At 40.8% G+C, this 24,091-nt stretch overlaps 1 protein-coding gene across 43 annotated transcripts in view; it reads left to right on the top strand.

Moving 5' to 3' along the window:
- LOC109466049 (myocyte-specific enhancer factor 2A-like) overlaps positions 1-24,091 on the top strand; it is a 58,185-nt gene that overhangs the window by 22,650 nt on the left and 11,444 nt on the right. For 25 of the 43 annotated variants that reach the window (XM_019763590.1, XM_019763587.1, XM_019763630.1 and 22 more), the window contains 6 exons: positions 6,519-6,700; positions 6,971-7,089; positions 12,610-12,813; positions 20,150-20,203; positions 20,684-20,830; positions 21,192-21,305. In XM_019763590.1, coding sequence (XP_019619149.1) covers positions 7,036-7,089; positions 12,610-12,813; positions 20,150-20,203; positions 20,684-20,830; positions 21,192-21,305 — 573 coding nt within the window. In that variant the 5' untranslated portion in view covers positions 6,519-6,700; positions 6,971-7,035. Of the gene's footprint in view, positions 1-2,713; positions 2,737-6,094; positions 6,118-6,180; positions 6,313-6,518; positions 6,701-6,970; positions 7,090-12,609; positions 12,814-20,149; positions 20,204-20,683; positions 20,831-21,191; positions 21,475-22,232; positions 22,320-23,401; positions 23,489-24,091 lie in introns of those variants that run through there. The other 18 variants (XM_019763606.1, XM_019763602.1, XM_019763610.1 and 15 more) reach the window with 18 other exon arrangements.

Below are 24,091 nucleotides of genomic sequence, written 5' to 3'. Positions count from 1 at the left end.
CTGAGGGAGATGCATCCATCCAAAGCCTCCAGGTAGCCTGTCTGAAGGCTGGTGTACCATAATTGCTCCTAGGAGAAATCATCTCAATTCAGGGAAAAATGCAGTGTCGGTGTAGGATTATGTAAATGAAGAGGGCTGACAGTTTTTGTACACGATCGCTTTCAGCAGAAGAGAGGTGAAAAAGCGGGGGTATACTGTAAATCGTGAGATGTTTTTTTAGTGGTATTCCACGATTGCCTCCTTTCTCCTCTTCATGAAGTTAAATCAATGTACAGTAACATGATTTGACATTGATCTAACCTTGCCTCATGTGATGTTAATAATGTCATTCCAGTTTTTACTGTCACAGTATGACAGGTATGAAATGTCAGCCTACTAGTTTTTAATTGGTTACATAATATGCACAAGAACATTATTTTTTATCATATATTGGAATGGAAAGGTCAAGTCTTGCTAGTTTTAGGGCTTTCCTAAAGAAATTTTTTCAAGTTTAACTTTTATCTTTTAAAACTATTTGGAACTGTAGCTATCACTACATGGTGGTATAGCATGAACACATAGAATGTGATATTGTCGTTTTGCAGTTGGATTGCTGTCTGTTGTAGGCTTACTATTGATTGCTAAGACCCCATTCATACCTGGGCTTGTGAATCTGGATTCATCAGGCATGCGTTGATCCTGCTAAAGCCCTTTGTATTCATACCAGGGATTGTCAAATTCAGCTCAGCCAGAATCCTGTCTAAAATCAGATCTGGATCAACCCTATCTCTATGCAGTTTAACTAGAACCCAATAGATGACGCTAAGTAGAATAGAAATGATTAGACACATAAATGTATGTCATGTGAAATCAGGATCGACCCTGTGCCGGGGTGAATCCGGATTCCCGAACCCTGGTATGAGCTGGGTCTGACAGCCCTGCCACCATTGTCGGCTGAGCCACAGGGTACTGAAGAGCGGTAACCAATGGTGACGTCAATGGGACATCATTGTAAGATCATAAGAGGCTTTTTCAGTCACACTGCAGACAGGCTTTAATGGTTAGTGTGGAGCACTCTGAATTCTAAACCGTTGTCCTGAAGGTGTACGTTTTCTACACTGGTGCTGTCAGATCACTCATACCGTAATTGAAAATGGCTGAATGCTTCGGCCTTCTTGCCTGTCGGTATATCGTGTACTTTGTAAATTCGTCATGTCAGGCAAGACAATGTGGAGGCCAGACAAGGACATAAGTCACATAATTACCGGCCAGGCTTTATTTGTTAACCGCTTTCATGGCAGTTTGATCACATAGTTGCATTGGGGCTCAATATCCTTTTTTCTACACGTATTAAATAAACGTTGAAAATCAGCTACACCAGGCAAACTTTACTAAAACTGATTAGATTTTAGGAAGTTCTGGTCACTGATATGTTCATTTCATGGGTGGTAACAGTGAAATATCCACATATACCTATGAATCCCTAGTAGCATGGACTGGTGCAGGTACCATATAGAATATTAGCCTGCATATGTGCTTGTTGTATTTAGAGCCCTGTCCTGGTAAAATAATGTATTATTAACCAGTACGAAGTCAACTTGTTTGTAAGGCATATTATATAGAAAACGTGTAGCCATTCAATTATCATTTTAGACTGTCACAATGTAATGGTTACATTAGTTCTCTATTATACCGACTGTCATAAAGATGAAGGCCTTGTTTTTTGTTTGCTCAGTCATAGTGCAACATGTCATTTGGGGATGTCTGTCAACATTGCCTTGTTCATTGTACACCTTGTCCATGCTTTTGAGAGCTTTGGACAAGTCTCCCTGACACCCTTTTGCAGGATTGTTATTGCCTAATTTCCCTGTCACTCACCTACATCTCCAGCCCTTAATGAAGCAGACAGAAAGTTGTTTTTCATGCAGTAGGAAGTACAGGCCAGCGAGCTGGCTAACAAGTAGAGACTAAATTTACCCACGAACGAAGGAAGTGTACCTAACTGTGGCTAAATCAGGTATATTGGCAACCCTGTGGATGCTAACGCCACTTTGATTATTCAATTTTGCTGATTTTAGAAGCACCCTTTGATGTGTTTATTGCATTTTTCCTGCGTGTACCTGTTTTATCTGCTGTAATTTTAGTAGCTGGAGGGTATTGGTTGGCCTGGTTAGAGAAACCATGAAAGCTCCTTGGAGAAACTAACTCGTGGCTAATAATACAGAAGTCAGAAGGGAACATAGTATAGGGAGAGATAAAGGGAAAGTACTCTTCCTTTCCTGACGGGACGGTGTATTTTATTATACCAAGTATTTTTGGTGCATGACATCAGTGGGGTTTTCCGAGCAGGGTTGAAAGGACGGCAGCTCAGGTGCTTTTTTGTTTGGTGTTGTTGATGTCATAAGCTGAAAGGTAGTGTTGGGTAATTTGAGCTGTGACAAGCGTGAAGATGTGTTTACAGAGTAAGCGATAGGTGTACCGAGTTGTTCCCTGTTGTTTACCAGGGCCCTTGTTTTTTTGTACGTCCTCTTTCGGTATTGGTTAGTCAAAAACCTTTACTATGAAAGTAAGTTTGAACATGGATAGTTATGTAAAATTAGATGCTACTGCAGGTTGAAATATCATACTATTCACCCCAATTGAAATACATGTTCTGCTACTGAGTGCTCGATTAACATCTGAAGGGCAGAGTGGTTTCTCACCAGCGTTTGCCATGGTTTCTCACCAGTGTTTGGCACGAATGGTCATCCAGACTGGGTAAGAACGTGTTATCCTCTTCAGCATGTAGTGGATGGATAGGTAAGTGTTTCAGGATTGATAGAAGTAGTGCAGGAGACATGGCAATCTTGATGGCTAGAAAATTTATCGTGTTTGAATGTACCATGTCATGGAAACAAAAGGGAGAACGAGATGTTTTTTTTTTTTTCAAGATAAAGTTGAATTAGCCTTCTTTTTGCTGACTTCTGCTATGATTATACATTGGTAGGTTTACAGTAGGGGGAAGATATTGGATATAACCTTGCTTTTTCCTCCTCACAGTTTTCTTTGATGGGATTTTGTGTAAAATCATGCATCATATACATTATAGGACAGTAGGGAAACCAAAGCCATAATCAGATATCTTCTTGTCTAGTAAAAATACAACTAGAAGTAGAAGTGTACAGGTAGATGTTGCTAGGTTTAAGTAAATGTGAACAAGTCCTCAATGTCATTTCACTGTGTATATGTTTGCCTTTTGTTGTCCTAAGGCTTTGGTAATGGATAAGTTTTAACTGTTTGATTGTAGGGTACATGTCTTGATTGACACCTCTCAAAATGATCCCTCATGCTCAATTGGTTTTTGAACACCTCTATGTTGTAGGCTCTTTTCTGTGCCCTGTAGGTCACTTGGCATTGGCCTGCGTGGTTAAAAAAAGGCAACACCCTTCAGGATAATTGCTTTAACCTTTTTCAGACTTTTGTTCTATTCACCAAGGCAAGTCAATTTCAGGTTATTCAACTCTTCAGTACGCAACAAACAGTGTATTGTTGTTGGACTTGTCCTAGATTGAAGTGGCTAAAGCTTTTGATTGCGCAAAATTTTCTTTTTTTTACTGTAACTCTTTTGTATATCTTTGTATATTTCTGTATAACAGTTTGATACTAACAGATTTTAAAACATTTTGTCCAAAAGTTAATTGGCTGTCACAGCTATTATGAATGACGCTAATCTGTGACCTATTGCCAACATTCTTTTGGTCATGAAAGGGTTATGCAGAAAACAGTGCATGGCATAGCATGTCGGTTCCTTTTTTTATGAACTTTTAATGCAAATAATGCATAATTCCCATTGTGTGTTTGTTTTTAATGACATGCTTAAATGAGCAATAACCACTGCATATATATAGCAAAATGTTAAGCTTTATCGTTTTAAATATTCAGTGAGTCATATAAAGAAACTTAGGTTTAGTGTGACTGTAATATGATATCAGCATCTTTTCTTTACAAGTTACAGGTAGAATGTTGAACCCAATATTTTTGCAGTTTCAGTCAATGCCGGATCATGAGTCCTTACAGACTGACAAATTGGTAACAAAACCATTCCAGGCTGAGAGGTAGATGTGTATTGTTTCCAATTGCCTGTCTAGTACTCATTGTTGCCTTGTGGGAGGGTAGGTCCAACAGATCAAAGCGCCCTGACTACCGTTGTCATCACTCTTTGTCACCAGCACCCCTTCTGCATATGCTGGTTGTCCCAATTGTCGTTTCTCTTCTGACAGGCAATAACTCCACTACCTTATCTGAGGGACGCCACATCAAAGCGCTACAAATATGGATAACATCGATTTTTTTTTCTTACTCAGATTGTTACCGGTCATTGTTGGTGCTATGAATTTTTGGAGGTGTCGTCGTTTTAGAATAACGCAAGTTGAGAATCCCGAGAGAGGGGAAGGGAAATGAATTCAGAGAAGCAATCCGTCTGTGTATATGAAACCTGTATGCTGACTTGGCCCTTTGATGAAGTGACTGTGACTTTGTTGTGGAGAAATCTTGTCTTGATGATGGGTATGGGCTGTCAAATGCATGATGACTGTTATTCATGTTCAAACCTTCTTTGGTTTAGGCCTACGGTGAAAAGAAACCTTAATTGAAGCTACTGTAAATTCATATATTTTCACAGGAGGGGAAAGGAGTGATTTGCTGTTGAAAAGATTGTGTAATAATATATACAGCAGTAATACAATAGAAATGCATTTATGCAATGCCATAATATTGCAGCACAAGAACACAACAACCTCAAACATTTCAAGATTTATAGTTACGTAATGTTTTGAAATTGAACTTGCCTCAATCTAATGAGTCCCTGGAGATTTCAGCTTTTCAGATGAGAAAAATGTCTTGAAGATTTTGTACATTTATACTGTATGACTTGTCTGCAATTTTCCCTCCAAGAAAACTTTTTTGAGAAGAATAAATTGTTATTTTTTAAAAATTTGGACACAAGTTAGAAGTGTACATCAATGATACAAGAGTGCTATTCCCTGATGAACAAGAGTTTTACTAAGCAGAGCAGAAGGACAGAAGCAGAAAGAAGGTGCTGGATGAGTTGGTTAGAAGTGCTGCTAGTGAACAATACCCACATGTGATATTGATTTCCTTATGACTTATGATGGGAGATGAAGGAGCGCTGGGCATGATGTCCAGGAATGCGAAGTATGAAGGTCAACCCAGGCACATCTCGCGTATATTGTGTGGGCTACCTCCCTCATAGTGCTGGAACTCAATCCTGTGGCCTTGTGTGGGGAGAGGGGAGATGATGAGTTTGGGGTGGGTTGGAGGTGGACAGGGTCCTTTGTGCGGGAGTTCAGGAGGGTTGGGGAAGAGAGTAGGATGGTTACTGCCGAGGCATGGCTTGTATGTGTGGTATGGCAGGCGCCCGGGTTCCATGTGCCATGTATGGCATTCTACTCCGCTTGCTCCCACCAACTGCTCCAGGCCAATTAGGCCACACATAGGGTTCTTGTTTTGCGTCTCCTCCTCCGATTATTGAAGATTAGAAAGTTGACGCGTAAGAGACTGTTGGCGGTACATGGAAAAAGTTTTAATTTAGTTTAGGGTGGGAAAAATAAACCCTGTGGTTTAAGATATTGGTATGAATGAGCAAACATGCAATATTATGATAATTACGTATGCATAATTTGGAAAGAAAAAGGCAAGCTTTAGTCTTGGATGAACATTTCAGTTTTATTGCACAAGACATGGGAAGATAGACAACAAAATATATTGTCTTCAGGGTATTTAATTGTTGCTGCACCGTGCATAGCAGTTTAACAGGTTCCTACAGATTTTTTGTGTCGTCGTTCCTGCTGGCACAGTGGTATATGGGCAGCAGACCGCCAGGCCACTGAGCAGAGTAAAGAAGTGTCATATTCTGGACCAGTGTCCAGGACCCAGTGTCAGTTACACGTTTAGCTCCTAACTGATGTCATTGGAGACAGGGGCGGCTGTGAGTTTGGAGGCATGTCAGCTATGTGGGAGGGCTTCAGCGTGGCTGTTTACCCCTCCCTCTTATCTGCCTACCCTGGGAAGGGGCGTACATAACAGGTCATAGGCAGCCTCCCAACCTCCCAATTTGGGCATGGACAGTGCGTGTCAAGGGTAAATGGCCTTATTGCTTGGTTTGGTATTACAAACTATCCTCCCCGTCCGGTGTAGCAGCCATCTTCCATGCTTCCGTCGACTGGAAGCCTATCGGTTTATTCTGTACAAGGACCGTTGAACGTGGTACGGGTGTTCCAGTCTCACACTGGACCTTTTCCTCATTTTCTGCAGCTCAGGTAGGAGGTGTTAAAGGTTCGTTGACTCCTGGCGATCATGCTTGGAAGTAGTTATTCTCCACGGCCTATTGGGAAGTTTATTGGGCCCCCTATTGTTGATAGCTTCTGCCTAACACACAGGCACTGCAAGTCGTTAGAGAGGTGGCCCATCCTCCAGCCATCCTCACAAACCCATTAAAAGAACAAGAGTAATTCTAATGACCGGTAATTTTTCTTCTCCAGAATCCCATTGGGCATCGGTCTGGGTTATTGAGTCTTTGATTGAAGGGCAGCGAGCGTGAAATTACCGGATTAAAAACCCCAGTGACTCCGGACACCACTTTCAGTTCTCCTGGTCCAAATGGATAGGGATGCGACGTAGGAAGACTGGGAGACAACTAGACACAACCAGACTGTACAGATAAGTAAGTACCTCACTTTTGGTTATTCCCGCGTTGTGTTTTGTCTTTGCCCACCATGTGTGGCGTAACTGACGTTATTTATAACCGGATTGTTTACCTGGCAACCATTGAATAAGCGGTATAAGCCAGGTCTATCTGCGTGTGTACATGTAGGTATAAGCTGTCTAACAGTATATTACATTTACATCTTCCGGACTCAAATGTCGAGGATATTAAAGAGCTACCCATGTTTGTGTACCCAAACAGCTGATGTACTTGTTCGTTTTACTCCAGGACTATTTTGGTACCCACTTCCTTGTACTTCGTGAAACTCTACTGTAAGACAACCGACGAAAGCGATGGGGCGCAAGAAAATCCAGATTGCTCGGATTGACGACGAACGCAACCGTCAGGTAGGAGACATGATTTTCTGTCCATGCACGTGCCGAATGTGTCATGTGCCTGATTTACAAGTAATATTGATGGAAGTCGATGTTCTCAACCTTTAGAAACTGCAGCAAATAAAAGTTAACATTTGGCCATAATTGCCAACGGCATTTATAGTCTAGCCAAACAGGGCATTTTGTATCACCGTCTTCAGCACACTTTCCTTGTTTCTTACAAGGCCTGTTCAAGTAGTGAAAGTCGGAAGTGGATGTAGGTTTGTTGCAGAACACACAGAAAGAAAATGAGTCCGTGTGGCTTGATAACAGCATCCAGGTATTACAGGACTGACTCTGTACTAATCAGAGGCCGTCTTTCCTCCTCACATATCTTGTCAGCTTGAGTCCTGTAGTTACCTTCCAATTTTCCTCCAATCTTAAAAGGAATAGAAAGTCTGAGCATCTTTCTGTTCTGTTATCAGGGCGGATTTCCGACCTAAGAAGTTGGAATTGCTCTCGGTCAGCGTATTGAGCTTTTGATTACCTTTAATTTGAGATAGGCACCATCAGGTGTGAGGTAGATAGGGGATGGAGAAGTCATCAGATACAGACGCGCTGTTGTCAGGGAGACGGCCGCCTCGTGCCTTTTCGTCCGCAAGCAGTGACGTGCTTACAACCCAAACATTCGCAGACGCTCAGGTGAAAACGGCTGAACTTCAGAAGTGTACATCCTTTGTTCTAAAAACAGCACTGTCTCCATCTGGTAGGATCATTTTGTTTCAAACAAAGCTGTGGTTGTAGTATTAAGGCGAAAGGTTGCATGTGACAATATTCAAACGCTTTATTTTGACGCAATAAACAAGAGAACTGTAGCATACAGTTGGCACGATTTTCCCCCTCTAAGCACGTTCTTGAGAGCATGGCTACAAGATTTGTGACAGACATACTTGAAGTACTTTTGTCTACTGGTGAGTGTATGTTTTTCTTATAAGCCTGCATGCCTGAGAGAGAACCCTTGATGACATGTTCCTTGGCTAATATTCTGACTGTTACGCAGGACCCAGCACCGTTATATTTATAGGACTGGTAGTGGTATTGTTGCTTGGGTATCACCTGGCTTTCCTGTATAGTAAGGCTAGAGCACTAGAAACTTGTTCATTCAACAAACCACAAAAACACACAAAGTTAAACCTCTTCCACGCAAATGCTGTGGCCATTACAAAACCCAAATGCAGCTCCCAGTTTGAACAAAATGTTCACTTTCCCCTTATTTACCCTAGTCATGCATGTTGAATTTAGGATCTTAAGGATGGATAAAATAACATTAAATATCTATGAAGCAACCTTTATGATATAACTATAGTTGGAGTGGACCCTGTGTTAGGTGGGGAAACTCAGTGGATGATTATCACTCAAACAAGAAAAAGAACATGTGGGAAAGATAGTTTGTCTTTTTTTTAAACAAGACAGTGCCCATTTGTGTGATGTCAAGACCAAAACTCACATTAGTACTGGACACATGTAGTTGTATAGTGGCAGGTCTTTCTGTACTGTACTGTTAGTGTACATATCACTAATACCAGTTTGTGCAATGGTTGTAAGTAGGAAACAGAAGAAGTACAATTCCAAGCTAAGTCCTAGAATGGTTCTGGACATTCCTTTAACATTCGCAGGCTAAGAAATTGTAGGATGTTGGATATAAAGGAGTTTTGACAAGCGGAGAGAGATTTTATTAGATAAATGCATATATTAAATGCAGTTTGTTCTTACATCTGCAATGGCTTCAGGAACGACCAGTGGAAAAGCAACATCAGTCCTAGTATGCAACATCTTTTGTACATCAACAGAAAGTTGGAATGGCATCAGAAAAGCAGACAGCTGGTCTCAGGGCTTTTCCTGTTCCTACCTTCAGCTGTGTTTTCTCACAAGAGGAACAACAGCATTAAAACCTGCCCTGTGATCAAATGACATGGTCAGCAAGGCCAACAAACTGACAAAGTAGCACAAACATACATGTAAGCACAACACTGGAACTTTCCGGAATGACTCCGGTGTAGAAAGATCCTATGTTGGCAACAGCAGTAGGTGACAATTACTGACCAGGGCTTGAAATACCACCTGCATATGCAGGATAATGCAGGTAAAATTGGGGCTGTGCAGGTATTCTGTTGTGTATCTGCACTGACAAAACCAGCCCCAGACACTAGGATGACATATGACTGCAGAAATCTTACAATAAGTAAAATTCAAGATTGTTCTACTATAAATTTAATTTTTTTTTAGATATTTGATTTTTTTATGAACGGAGAGGCGAAGAAACTGTAGTGCATGTAAAACTTGTCAGGTGCAGGTAATTTAAATGTTGCCTGCGCCAGTGCAGGTATGCAGAAAAAAGTATTTCGAACCCTGTTGGAAAAGGTCATGTTTTGTTGATTTGTTAGGCAAATGTACTTGTGTTTTAAATGTCTCTTTTTGTCTGAAAATCCATAAGCCAGCTGTTAGCATTGTAGTAACAGCCCTTATCCTCCATGTCAAAATCAATTAGAGATCCTAATTTTTTTTCATGAGAGAGAAGAAGGGCTTGCCACACACATCCTCAGATCCATAGCCTGGAATCCAGACTGTTGCCAGGGCCCAATGTAGGCCAGCTTTTCAGCACCAGGGCCAACATGCATGCCCCTAAAGAAATTTGGCATCAGCCTTAAGCTAAGGTACAATTCAAAATGTTTGCTTTGTGCGACCTAGCTCTTCCTGTGCTCAGCAAACTTTCTACGGATACACAGTTATCTATTGACTAGTAGGTCAGGGGCCTGGGAAAAAAAGTTGTTTTCTGGTGCCGCATTGCGTAATTAGTATCAGCAGTTACATTTAAATGATAGAAGCTAGGTTCGAAGAGCGTCTTCTAATAGCAACGGGCTTGAGCTGAAATTTAGATAAATATCAGGCTACCTAGATCAGTTGAATAATCTATTCATTCAGTTATAATCTGAATCAGTTGAAAGTGCCAGTGGGCAGTTGAAAACACGGACATCTGACGTTTGCAATTTGATAGATTTGTTTAACTTCTGTCATCTGCAGTGGCTCTCACAGCCTTCACCCTTTTCCAACCATTTTTGAAACGGAATAAACAAGGCCGAAACGAAAAATACTTCAACATGCATTTTCTGCACACTTCAAGAATGTTAACCCAAGTTGCAAATGTAACCTAGCTGTCAACATTTATGTTTTTAGTAAAATTTGTCATCAAAGCTGTACTGAAAGCTACAAGAAGATGAGTAGTCAACTCAAAGCAATTTATTTATACCTGTCTTTTTGAAGCTATTCTACCCGACATGTAATTGGGCTAATTATACCCTTAGCAGTCAGCAGTAATGCCTTAAGGCCCAGTGAAGATGCGGGGCATCTCTTTTTTGTGGCCTTAGTACAAAAGACTCAAGAATCTAGAGTTCTGCTGCAGTAGCAAAGAAAGTTGCTAGGGGGATTAAAATCAAACTTCTGAATATATAAGTAGATGTGATACACAAATGCACAAATGCACAAATAGACTAGAAAATATGACCTGCTGGTCAAAGGAAATTAGAAACATATTGGTACATGTGTGCGTAGGAGTTTTACCCTGGCCAGTCAAAACAAGCCTGTGCCATATTTGGTATTAACCATTATGACAGTCGGGAGTAGGAATGACATGACCATATTAGAGGGGATACGCACCATACTGTAAATTTTAAAATTTTCGATGTGACCGCAAACTAATCATACTGCAAATAAGTGTCCTGTATTCTAATAGCTGCTATTGTCTTACCTGGAAAGTCTTGATTTTTTTTAACTTGCTGTGAAATTTAGGTGCTATGAACATAAAATGAATTTACAGTATGCCAGTCTCCGTAATATGTTATTGGCTAGATGCCACGCTGGAGGTGAGGAAACCAGCTTAATGGGATAGATATTGGCCTGGAAAACTTGTTCCAGCAATGTAGTATTGATCTGCACAGACGACATGGGATTTGGATGGTGCAAATAAAGCATCTTGAAACATAATGTCGCTACAAACTGTTTCGGATGGACCATCGATCAAAATTTGAACTTCCTGTTGCTAACTAGCTTTGTTGGTGCTTACATTTAGCAGACGTCATAAGCAGTCTTCAGTTCTTAGCCTGTCTGTTTCAGCAAGTGTTAGTGTTCATCTCAAAACATTGTCATGGAAGGTCTTGAAAAGCACTTGAGATGACCAAGTATCAATATATAAATCCATAAGTTTTTCCCCTTGCCATCGTCATTGTCATAATTACACATAGGTACGAGACAAAATGATGTCTTGGTATGCAGCCTCACTTAAAAGCAAGGTTAGACAATTTACCTAATCTTATAGTGCTTATGGGGAATAAGAGTTTTTGCAGTAAGACATGTTAAGCCCATTAACGCACCTTTACTTCCTGTATTCCTGTAGGCAGACACGTCATTGCTGACGTCTTCCTACCCTATGAATATCAGTCAACGCATTATATAAACCTCACAGGCTTTACCCTGTATAGGCTGTACCCTGCATGTGGGGGTTATACAAATTGTTTACATCCGTATGAATCAGAGTTCTTAGTCTTAGAATAGCTTCTTAAATGTATGGAATTGATGACTACATAAGTATTTTTTCCTTACAGGAAATTAACACCACAGACCAAAAGTTTTGTTGTCCTTGAAACACTACCCAATTTTGAAGAAAAAAAGGAATAAACATTTAAAAAGAAGTAGTGATTTTTAAGTGGGTGATACCATGATACAGAATAAAAGTCTTATTAGAGCAAATGTTGAAATAAACACCTCTCTCCCATTGATGTATTGACATTTTATACTTGTAGTCATCAAATGGCGTGAGACAAACAACTACCATATTGTACAATAACAGTTGCCTGATTTGAAAGGATGAAAAATAATTACCAAAATCTAAGGTCTCCCAGACAAAGTGAATAGCTGGATCATGATGATTTTCCTGTGATTTCCACCTGTAATGTGTGAATATTTCTATTGAAAGCTTGTAGGATTAATATAGAGGAAGTCTTTGGTGGATCCATATGTCTTATCTGCAGCTGCAGGTGGTTGTGTATGTTCAGCCTAGGGGTAGGCAAATTGCTAGGTTCATTTCTGCGGATAGCTATTGACTGTTTTTGCATCAGTGGTTCAGCATAGTAAAGTCTTTGCAAATGTATGCATCAATAGTTGGACTGTTATTCCATCTCGATAAAGAAACAAAAATGGAAAAGAAGCTCTCAGAAAATATGAAAAACAAAGACCAATCATTGGCTTATTAACATTACAACCATTACATTAAGTTTTCGTTGCTTTTTGGACAGTTTAGACCAAGTGTTCCATGTAGTCATTGTAGTGTGGTAGGATTTGGTATCTATTACCTGTAAAGATGAAAATAATAATGGTTGATTGCCACAGGACATTGCTGAGATTGTTTTTTTTTTTTTAGATTTTGTCGATGCTGAAAGGAATGCCACTTGTCATTTTCTTCTTCTGATTGAGCTGAAGTTGTATCCTTGTGTTTTTCAGGTCACGTTCACCAAGAGGAAATTTGGTCTGATGAAGAAGGCTTACGAGCTGAGTGTGCTGTGCGACTGTGAGATCGCCTTGATAATCTTCAACAGCGCCAACAAGCTGTTCCAGTACGCCAGCACGGATATGGACAAGGTCCTGCTCAAGTACACCGAGTACAACGAGCCGCACGAGAGCAGGACCAACAGTGATATTGTGGAGGTAGGGAGTTGTACATGTTGTCTACAACACAACTCTGTACAATGATGTATTTGTTGCACACATTCAACCATATTAATGAAATACAATCATGGGGTTCAGACTATCCTTAAAGGTCTTGTTCAGAACGTTTGAATTTATTTCAAGCACTACTGAGGGTAAGTACATGTATAAACTACATCTACTAATTTTTTGTGTGGAAAATTAGAATACAGTGTTGTATCTTACTACTACTACTTAAACATACAAAATGCACTGCTATTTTTGCTTGCTGCAAGGAATTAAAAACAAAACTTTCTGAGAAAAGGCCTTGTTCCTATGTGCTGAACATTTTAAAGTGACAGTTCATTCTAATTTGAAAAAAAGCAAAAACTTAAAATTGAAAATGTTGTTAAAATACTGTACCCAACTGTAGTTAATGAGAGTCGTAAAATTTTTAAAATTAATATCAGAAATTCTGCTTACTTGGAAAGACTTGTGACAACAATGTGGGTGATAAGATCAGATAGCATCTTCAAGAGCTACCTGTTTATGACGATAGGTGAATGGAATAATGAATTGACAGCAAACATTTTAGAATGTCGATGAGCCTCAGGTTTTAAGTGAATATCACGTCGGCAGTTCTCAATGGAACAGAGGCATTTGGCACTTGACAGACACTTCCACTGTGATGTTGATGTCTGCAGATGGTATACAAGGCTACAAATGCAACCCACATTTGAATAACAACAGACAGCGTCAGTGTCATTGACTCAGCTTGATTGGCAGCGTCCCACTGTTCCTGCCATCCCTGCAAGCCTGGGTGCATGTGTTATTGGCAGCATGTTCATGAGATGTAGCAGAAATAGAATGAAGTTAACACGCTACACGGATCCAAAGCTACACAACTTGAAAAAACATCTGGAAGCTTCTAGAGAAACTAAAGGTTATTTCAGGCCATGAATGGTACACATCTCCAACTGCAATTGACCTCAAATTACCCGAGATATATAGCTGGTACTTAGTGATTTGTTATTGCAGAATCGTTGGTGTATAAGAGTCTACCTTGCTATGATGGTATCTAGTTTCAAAAGCAGAAAAAACATGTAGGAGTTCCAAGACCTCAAACCTTTGCGAATGATGATAACCCTTACATTTGACAAATTATTATGTATATTGTTTCTCATTGATTATGTAAATAAGATCCTCATTTGCATGAATCGTATCAGGTGATCATATTCTTCACCCAATGACAATATTATCTTAACAAAGAAGGCTATTCTAACATTTTGTCATAAATTATACAAAGAAGATCCTGATTTGAAGAACTTATCTTTAATGATGTTCACCTTAATCAAACTTGCTGGCAGTTAACACTATGAAATGGCAGCATTTTCTAAATAACTATGCAAATTATTCCCTCATCTACATATCTAATATCTGTCAATGCCACCTGCTACCAAAAACATAGCCATCTTGGCGAAGGTAATTAGGTGCACTATAAGCAGATATACCATTACCTGCTAAGCGAAGCATTACCAGAGACTCATCTATAGCGTTTTGCAGTGTGTACAGAGCATATTGTATATGGCTGGTAAGTCTCCTACAGTATGGTAGGGCATCTGCTCTCTCTGTCATCTCGGCTCTAGGGTAATGCTGCTAGGAGCATGTGCACCTGCCCAGAAGGGATTAGGACAGGCTTTGGGATGGGAAACAGACCTTTCCAAATGTAATGGTGTCCCACAGTATAGGTTGGGGATACATATGGCGGTTACGCTTTTAAAAGGGCAGGGTTTTGTGTCCAAATGCTGTTTTAAACGGAAGGGGCACCCACATGCCTTTTTCATAAGGTGTAATCAGCCGTTTCAATATGATTTAAATCCTAATCTGAGTCAGACGACTCATTAAAGGGGATCATGCGTAATTGGAGGGTAGTTGAATTTAGCATAATTTTGATTGTTTGTATTCCTAGATCCTCACAGTGAGAATGGTTAAGAAGACTATCATATAACACCCATTTGGAGTTACCCAAGTGCTTGAACATATCCTATGTTGTAGCCAGACCAAGACAAAGTTGATGCATAAATGCGCACACTATAGGGAGAAGGTTGCACGTACAGGTTTCACCTTGTACATCGCAGTCGTCATGAATCATCCTTACATCTCCCACTTCCGAAAGCTCGCTAACGGTGAGAAATTCCAAGAAAAACTGACTCAGACTCATAGAAGGATAATAAAACTGGCCCCCCTGGAGGCTCTGTCTTTACTGTGCAGTTTTGTGGAGGTAGGAATTGGCCTTATTTTTTTAGTACACTACCATGCAGGTTTCAAAGCTGAATCATCTCTCAAAACTGTCATGGGAGATAAACTTAGTACTAGTAGGTGTGAAAGTCTAGGTCAAAGCCTAGCTAGGAAAGGTCATGAAAAAAGACGGAAGGGAAGAGTGTTGTATGGACAAGAAAATGAATTTGTGCCACAGAGGAAGGTTGAACCAATACTCTAGAGCAGTGAGGGCAGAGACAGTTTATTGAGTGAAGAGTCTGCCAAGTCTTTTTCATTGAGGCAATTGTGGATGCATCTTAAATTTGGTGCATCTTGAGTTAGGTACGAAAGTGTCATTTCAGGATAAGTTGGACATGGGCCTACATGTCTCCTCAGCAGATGGCAGTGTTTTGTAAGATACCACATTCAAATCAGACTAGTCAAGCATTGTTAGAAGAACTAGAGTGTGCTCCATGGTGGTAACTAGAGGTCTCTGTGGTAAAGTTAGTTCAAAAGAATGCAATGAGATCAAACTAAGCCTTGGAGATAAGTTAGAGACAGTGGTTGACCTCTAGGATTGTACAACATTTGGAAGGGTTATTGGTAATTACTGCACTGGTTAAGGACAACATGTAAAATTACCTGCTCTGGACAAATAACAACCTGCACCACTCTTCTTGAAAAAAAAAACAATTTAGACACTCTGAATCAAACAGCTGTTTAAAAACCATTTTAACAGGTGGTGACAATCAGTGTAGTTAGCAATAAACTTGCATACCTCGTGTACATTTGGTGCTGGTAAACAACAGAAATACCTGCAATTTTACCTGTATATGCAGGTGGTATTTCAAGCCCAGCGCAGCAGGCAGTTTATCATATACCCAAAACAGTTAGTCCTACCAGTCAGTGTTAACAGAATCTAATGTAGGTCGACCTCTACCACTCTATCCCCAAATCATTGCGTTTGTGTACAGACAGTACAGACTTTATGTAACTACATGCGTTTATCATTATCAGACATTAAAGACAGGTAACACATGTAACATGAGCCTTTCTGTCCACCATAGACAGACAGCAGAAGGCAAGAGTAATGGATTTGGGAGGACGTGTCATGTCCTGACGCTCACAATCACCTGCTCTTCATGTGATCACACTAGGTGGTCAGGTTACCTTTTTATAGACTATCTAGGATAACACCTCACTTCAAAACCACATCATATAGTATAGCCATTTCCAATACCAATGATGTAACACTGCCATTTTATTTAGATAAAGACATGGAACGGTCACACATTGTGACAGTCAGAATGCCAACTGGAAAAAGTTTATCGAAGTGTACGTTATTGGTGACCAGTTTCATTGATTACAAGGTAAGCGTGGATTTGCTGTGCTGGCCATTGTTGGAAAAGTATCCTGAAGTCAGCACTGCAGTGGTTTGTCAGTGCAGTCATATGTGCAAACTGTACCGGATTGTTTCATGTTCACAGGCACTGCTGGTACAGATAAGAACTCCTGATTCATGGGGGAGGGAGAACAAATTGACAGCCTGGTCCCAAGTAGAAATGTCCAATAATCTCCTGCCTCAGTGTCGCTGCCCTGAATCAATGAGAATCGTCAGCGTGCATTTGTTACAAGAGTGCCGGGCCATATTCACACTCCGGGACATGCTGCAATTGAATCAAGTGGGAAAAATTATAACTTCAAACCTTCAAAGGCTATTTCTGTCTAAGGAAATCAAGATTTGCCATGGGTGCTCATTTATGTCCATGACAACATGTATGATCAGATTATGTTCTAGTTTTGCCTCTGGCTGAAGTGTCCATCACTCTTTTTATTTTCAGTTCGGGTGTGGGTGTGAGGGAACTGTTGAGCATGTGAATGGTTGAATTAAGCGGGCACTCACATATAATAATGTAGCTCATCAGCCGGCCAATTGGGAAAATTCAGCTCCTTGTTAAACCCAATTTTATAGCCATAGTAATAACAACTACCTTTTGATTAGCCACGATCTGGTTTCTATAGGGGATGTGCCGCCACATGTACTAGATCCTGTTGATTTCTGTAGGGAGCAAAGGTAAAATGAAGCTGCTTTCATGCATTCATTGGCATCAAAAAGATATGCAGGGTGCTATTTTAGTAACCTCACTCAACCAGTGTATAATTTTTGACCCTTGCTGTGGCTATTATTAGTATCAGACTTTGCCTGGATGAATTGTAATGGATTGTTCGTCTGGCATTCTGAAGCAGGCTGTGTTATTATGATATTATGTAAAAGGACAGGAAGGACCGGCAATCTCTTCTGAGCCCATCTGGGCTCCTTCCTGGAGACTTAGATATAATGTTAGGTTTGCCATATGAATGCAATGAGTCGCATGCTTCTGTCACTCAAGAACAGTGTTCAGGCATCAAAGTGGATTTGGGGGCCAGTACCACAACTAAAAGTAAAACCAACATCTAACTAATGTTGCAGAATGACTGGAGAAAGAAGTGTTACAGTGTTGCGTCTAGGGCATATTTGTTAGAAAAAAATCATATTATTGTATCATAGATTTTTGTCTCTCCCAGGTAGGAACTTTCAATAATGCTGGTGATGAGACCTGAGAAACTTCCTCACAGAATGTAAGGGAAAAATTGTCAAGTGTTTGCACCAAAACCCAGGCCCTCGTGAGAACCTGAATCATACAAACATGTACTTTGTTGTTCATGATGATGATGGGACAAGGTACAGGGGAATACACGTTCAGTTCTCAAAGGAATCACCAATATAATTGACAGCTGTTTATTTTTTTGGAATAGTTTTTTTGTTGTCACATTAACAAAGGAGGCCCAGGAGTATTTTGAACACTGTTGAGTAAGGCCCAAAATACAATAGGAAGCATTGTTTGGGTTAGGTTTTACTGGTTGAGGGTTTTGAATGAGGAATTTTCACACTGCATCCTTTGAAGGTCAGGGGTTTGCTGGCTGAACTTGGGGAGATGCTGACTTGAATACAGAAAGTTTGGAAGTCAAATTAGTATTGATTGTTATCATTAGCACTGCCGACTTCAGGGCAAATTAGTGCAGAGTCCCCCGTGGAGCCTTCCTCATGTCAAGGCTGATTTGCTCTAATTTGATTACACAAGCCCAGCTTTGTGAGGGGTGTACCTGTCTGTGGAGCTGATCGATAGTGTGAGTGGGGGCTAATAAGTTGGGAAAGACCAAGGGGCAGCTGCCCTTGGCGGGTCAGATAACAGAAATGGGCATGCATGATGGAACAGTCCAGCACTGTTAGTCAAACACTCTTCTACAGTATCTTTGAATCCTAATGTTGCATGGCAATACTCAAATGTAATACATACATGCAGAATATAATCCTGGTAGAAGATCATAGCATTGGGAAAATAGTTAGAAAGACAGAAAGATGGCCTAAAAATGTGTGCTGTTGAGTAACAAAGGCATCTTGCATCAGTGGTACATTTGTATGTGTGTACAACCCAAAATAATGTTTTGTTGGTAAACTTCTTAAGGAATGAGTGGGTTTCCAAGGAGTTGGTAAGACTGGTGTTTTAAGTGTAAAATATTCAATTTTCTTACCAGGAGTTCTTTAAAAAATAGCAGGCTAATCCAGGAATTCTGTTTGTCCTCAGAATAGGTGTAATACAGACCATATGTTGCCTTTATAGCAAAGCTTAGGCAGTGATCTATTGTTCCTGGCAAGGCAAAAATGACCTTAAAAATATATTAATCCCAGATTGAGTCAGATTGTAAGGGGGTTGTTGCTAAAGCAAAAGACAGAGACCTCCTGCCCTTTGATCTAGTATTAATATTGAAGTTTGAGCACGCTGTTTTGATGTTTATTTTCCTTCACAGTAATGTTTGTTGAAGGATATGGAAGCAACACAGTTCACCGGCTTACTCACCTGTAAACCTCTGTAGAGAAAAGAAAAAAAAAATTGTTTTGTGTTGAGAATAACCTAGGAGTTGTCCCATTCCCCTGGCATTTTCATGGAGGAAGTGGTGTGTCAGAAGAATGTTCCATTTACTCCAAGAGACCGACCTTCCTTGACCTACTGGTGCTATTTATAGAGGGTGGCGTCTATTTTTAGCAGGCTAGCCTTGTGGAACAGGTTATCCCTGGGGATCTGCCTGGTAGTGGGCCAGGCGTCTGGGACTTAAAGTTTAAACATAACTGCATTTCGTAACCTTGGTCAATCTCTGACATATGCTGCATCCACTTTTAGGCGACTGCAGGGTATAATTAGCTGAGGGTTAGGTTGTGTTGATCCGGAGTGTTTGATTTTAGGACTTTTATATAAACTTTTATGAATTAGCTGCAGAGTGAGATGAGCAGCTCTTGCCAAGTTGGCAGAAGGTGGGAGCTGTGGTTTTGTCAGAAAGGGATAAGCTTCTATATGTGGCAGGTGGCCATTGTTAATATCCATTGACCTGCTGGGAGATAGCTTCCAATGTATGCTGCTGCCCACGTGTAGATTGACCTTTGAACAGGATGGGGGGCAGAAATGTCACAAGCGCACTAGTTTAGATAACAGTATCTGCTTATAGGACCAACCTTCACCGCTGACAATGCAATGAGAATGAAAATGAGTTGAAAACTGTTTTGCCTACCAATGATTTCTATTCAACTAAGAATTACAGGCACAATACGTACATTTATATACATAATCAGCATTACTGTATCTAATGTGTCCAGCCTATTCACTTGTATTGATATGTCAATGCACATGTATATCATGTTTCAAAGACTTCTACTTGGTAAGTATTATTATATCAAAGCCAGAAGTGGCCAGCTCAAACTTGATTACCAGTATCAAGTACAGCTACCCCAGAGCATGTGTGCTGAAAATGAACTTGTCACATTGATCCAGCCCCAGACCCCATAGGTGTTGGGTAGCACCAAATTTGTACTGGTTACACTGAAAGTCAAGACTGCTAACAGTTCAAAAACTGATGGGAGTTGGCAGCAGGCCCAGTAGCATAACCAGTTGGGTATTGTTGACATGCTGTTTCTTCCAAGAATCCCCCTAATCTTCCTTCCCAGGGCTAAGACGTTACACCAAGCATGCGACTGATCCCTGTATCCCATATTGATATTTTTCAGATGTTGAGAAAGAAGGAGAACAAGGGTGATGACCTATGTGATCCTTATGACCAGGTAAATTTCAGCCAGACAAAAAAAAGAACATCTGAAATGGCAACATTCACTCAACTGGTGTTTATTTTCTGTAGGTGTGGAACAACGTGCATGGGACCCTGTCTAGGTTCAGAACAAAACCATAGAACATTCCACCCCTGGAGCACATAAGGGAAGAAGCCTTATGTCCCCACTACATCCTTCATTTCCCAACCCAAATTTGTTAACCTCCCAAGTCACCCCATTCTTTGGAAGAAGGTGTCATATAATTCCCATAATGCACTGGGCTGTTGCTATGCATGTGATTCCACACAGTGTCTGTTCTTCTCTGCACCGCGATTGGTCGGTTGGTTGGTCGTTCTTGCAAACTCTGCATGAGACAAATTTTGTTTACGTGGATCAGGTAGAGGCTTCCACCTTATGCGCTTCCCTTGATTTCCATATCTGCTCCCCCTCCTGTTTGGTGGCTGGGTTTGATTGAAAGGTGTCGTATGTCTGCAGGCCTTGAATAAGAAGGAACACAAGGGGGGTGAGAGCCCAGATGACCAGGACGTGGAGCCGGGATACAACTTGCTGACTCCTCGCACGGAAGCCAAGTACCAGAAAATCAACGAGGAATTTGATCGCATGATGCAGATGAATATGAGGGTACGTACTGCTTGTCTCACATTAAGAGAGATATGGCTGCAGGAGGATAACAAATTTCTTTATCGATTCTATCTGGTCTAAGTGATTGCATAGAGACTTGGTAAAGATACAACAATCCAATGAGATGCCAATGAGATTTTCAAAAGAATTCCCTAGATGTAGATTTTGTATGTCAAAAAGTCACATGAATAAGGAGATGTTAACTGTATACTCAAAGAAGGATGACATATGATAGAATAAGAATGTAGCAAAGTCTCGTTTGTAGCCACCTGTTAGGCATTTGTAGTGTTTTAAAAGTTACGTAGTGTGTTAGAAGTTAATGTGGTGTCAAAGCTATATGTTTTGTGTTTTTTATTTACAGCAAGGGGTTGTTCTTCCGGGCCAGGTGACAAATATGCCCCCACAGATGCCAGTAGCAGTACCGGTGACACAACAGCAGCAAAACAACATCCTGGGGTACGGCGGTGCGTCCAACGTGCCCGTCTCTGTGCCCATCAATAATATGGTAACAGGAGCTGGCCTCCTGCAACCGCCCCAACAAATTCCCGCTCGCAATGTGAGCCCCGGGGTGCAGCCCCAGCGCCCACCCAGCAATGGAGTGCCTGGTGAGTGGGACGGTACGTTGAATCCAATGTGGTGTGAAGGTAAATATGAGGTGTAGCATAGCCGAGCCGCCGTACCTGGTCAGGGGGCCGTGTGGGCAGGCACAGGCCTGCTTCTGACGTGACTTCTGGGGTACAAGTTCAACTCCTAATCTTCACCATCTGAAGTTGCCTCGTCGGTCACTTCCAATCACTTCCAAGTGAGATGATAATCTGAAATCAAAATCATTTGTGATGATCTGTCTTTCTAGAAAGTAGACACTTGTCACCACCTCAAAATTGAAGCACTCAAATTAAACCTAAGCTAATCTGTCAGTAAAGCTCCCCACAACAGACTTGTTCTCTACTTTGCGTAACAGCCAAGTAGTAGAGTCGTGTTTAGTCTGCCAGAAGACAGAGCTTTCAGCCCATGTTGCCCTCAGATATAGGAACGCTGGCCCTTGACTATAATCCGTGTTGATTGTTGGTGACAAAGTCCTGTGTGTACGAACAATCCCATGTGTGTTGTTGTGTACACTGTGGAGTTGTGTTATTGGTATGATGAGTGTCAACATTGACCACTACCAAATGGCCTACATATCTACCATATATTTGTCATGTGCCTGTGGAATCATTGTGTGTCAATTGTCAGTCTTCCATTTTCGTAAAAAGATGTCTCTTCCACATGTGTACTGTAAAGTGTGTCCAACCTAATAATGTGAACAAAACAGTAACTGACATGACCTGTTCTACAAAATGATTCCAAAGGCAGGCTGTTGTAGAGCAGGCAGACCATAACTTGTTTCCCCCTTGTGTACCAGTAGCTCGGCAGAGGTCGCCCCAGCCCCACATGAACAGCGTGAGCCCCAACCCCCAGCAGCAGCAGCAGCACCGCCGCTCCCCAGGGGGTGAGTCAGTCCGTCCGCCTGCCCGACCCCACCTAGTCTCACCATCTCACCGCAGCTGTCTCTTTCCTCCTAGGACTGTCATACTTCTGGTTCTTTTCTCAGCACCTCACCCTTCTCATTTCTTCTGGGGAGTCTCTTTCAGTAAGCAGGGTTTGTGGATTTCAAAGTGTACAAACCAAGCACTTTAAATTTCACTTTCTCCCAATTGGAACAACTTGGAATTGTCCTGAATAAGAAGCTATACAAACCCTGCTTACATGTACATCGCAAGGAAGGTGTTCGTCTCTCCATGTTTCTTTCCAGTGCTGCTGTCTTTTGTATATAAGTTGCCATCACTGCGACCATACATTTGTTTGCTATCTGTTTCTGTTATGCTCTAGCAGTATCACTTATTTTTTGCTTTGTCTGTGACTTCTGCTCTCTTCTGTGTGTATGTCCTTGTATTTATTTTAATTCCTAACACTCACTTTTGTGAGGTTGTCAGATACATTTGTGTATGTTGTCCCATTTGTCGCTGAACTTGATTTAGTTGATCATATCCAGACATCAGACTATCATTTTTGCCATTGTCAAGTTAGATGGTGTCGTAGTCTTGAAGCTAACACACACTTCTTAACACATATCAATGAGTATATCAAAGACTAAAGAGTTGAATTGCATTCAGTAGAGGATAGCTTGATATTTAGAAATGGTGATACAAAGTAGAATCGTACATCTTTTATGTTATGTGGCAAACTTTGAATGGCAGTGAATAACAATGAAGACAGCTCACAGATTTTTGTACAGGATTGTAGCAACATAATTCTATAATGATGTGACAGGCAGTGTCATTTTTTACTGCTTTTGACATTGGGGGTGAGGTAAAATTCTACATTGTATCACCGAACCCTTGATATCGAATGGGTGCCTTGTGATGCAAAACCTGTATCTATACCGTATAGAGTTGGTTGTTATTTGATAGACAAGTAGTGTTTTTAATCTAGTTTTGTATATTACAATATAAGACAAACTAACAGTTGATAATGTGAGAAGACACACATACGTAACTTAGTAATAAACAATTGCCCGTTTCCCTCTTTCAGTTCAAGATGGACGATTTCTTTCCCCTCCTCCAGGTGCAATGCTGGGGGCAGACCTTACGGGTACCAGTGCTGGCGCGGGTACTGCAGGTTTGTAGAATTCTTTCTTTAATTGTCTCGTACATAACGCTGAACTAACTACGTCCCATACAAATTACCTCAAGCTCCGTTTTCTTGGGTATAACGGTTCTTTTGACACAACCAATGCCAATGTTTCGGTTGTCCTATCACCTTCCTCAGGGTTCTTCTTTAGACTTCAGTAATTTTATACTAATAGGAAATGACGCCCAAGAAAACATTCCAAACCACACCAGTAGGTGTCAACAACGTGACTGTAAGTGGTATTCCAGGAAATGAAGGCATCATGGCCAGTGTAAGATTACAATAACAATTTCAGATTGAAACCTAAGTATTGTTAATTTGTAATTACCTAGGAATGATGGCATGGAATGACCCCTATGGGGCCACGTGTTTTTTGGGGGGGGTATGGCAAATTCTGTTTTGTTTCCTGGAAATGTTTTTCATATTGTGACCTTGTCAGAGAATTCGTGTAAGGGTCTAACAGAGTGAGACACACTGGAAAATACTCATCTTAATAAAAAATCTGTCAGATACAAGCAAGATCCGAAAACTTGACTCTTGTCATGTTCGTTACTACTATACATGCACATAAATTGAGATGTTGCAAGCCCT

Source organism: Branchiostoma belcheri, unplaced genomic scaffold (genome assembly GCF_001625305.1).
Source record: "Branchiostoma belcheri isolate BF01 breed outbred unplaced genomic scaffold, Haploidv18h27 scaffold16, whole genome shotgun sequence".
Lineage (NCBI taxonomy): Eukaryota > Metazoa > Chordata > Leptocardii > Amphioxiformes > Branchiostomatidae > Branchiostoma > Branchiostoma belcheri.
This window is presented reverse-complemented; position numbering and strand designations above follow the sequence as displayed.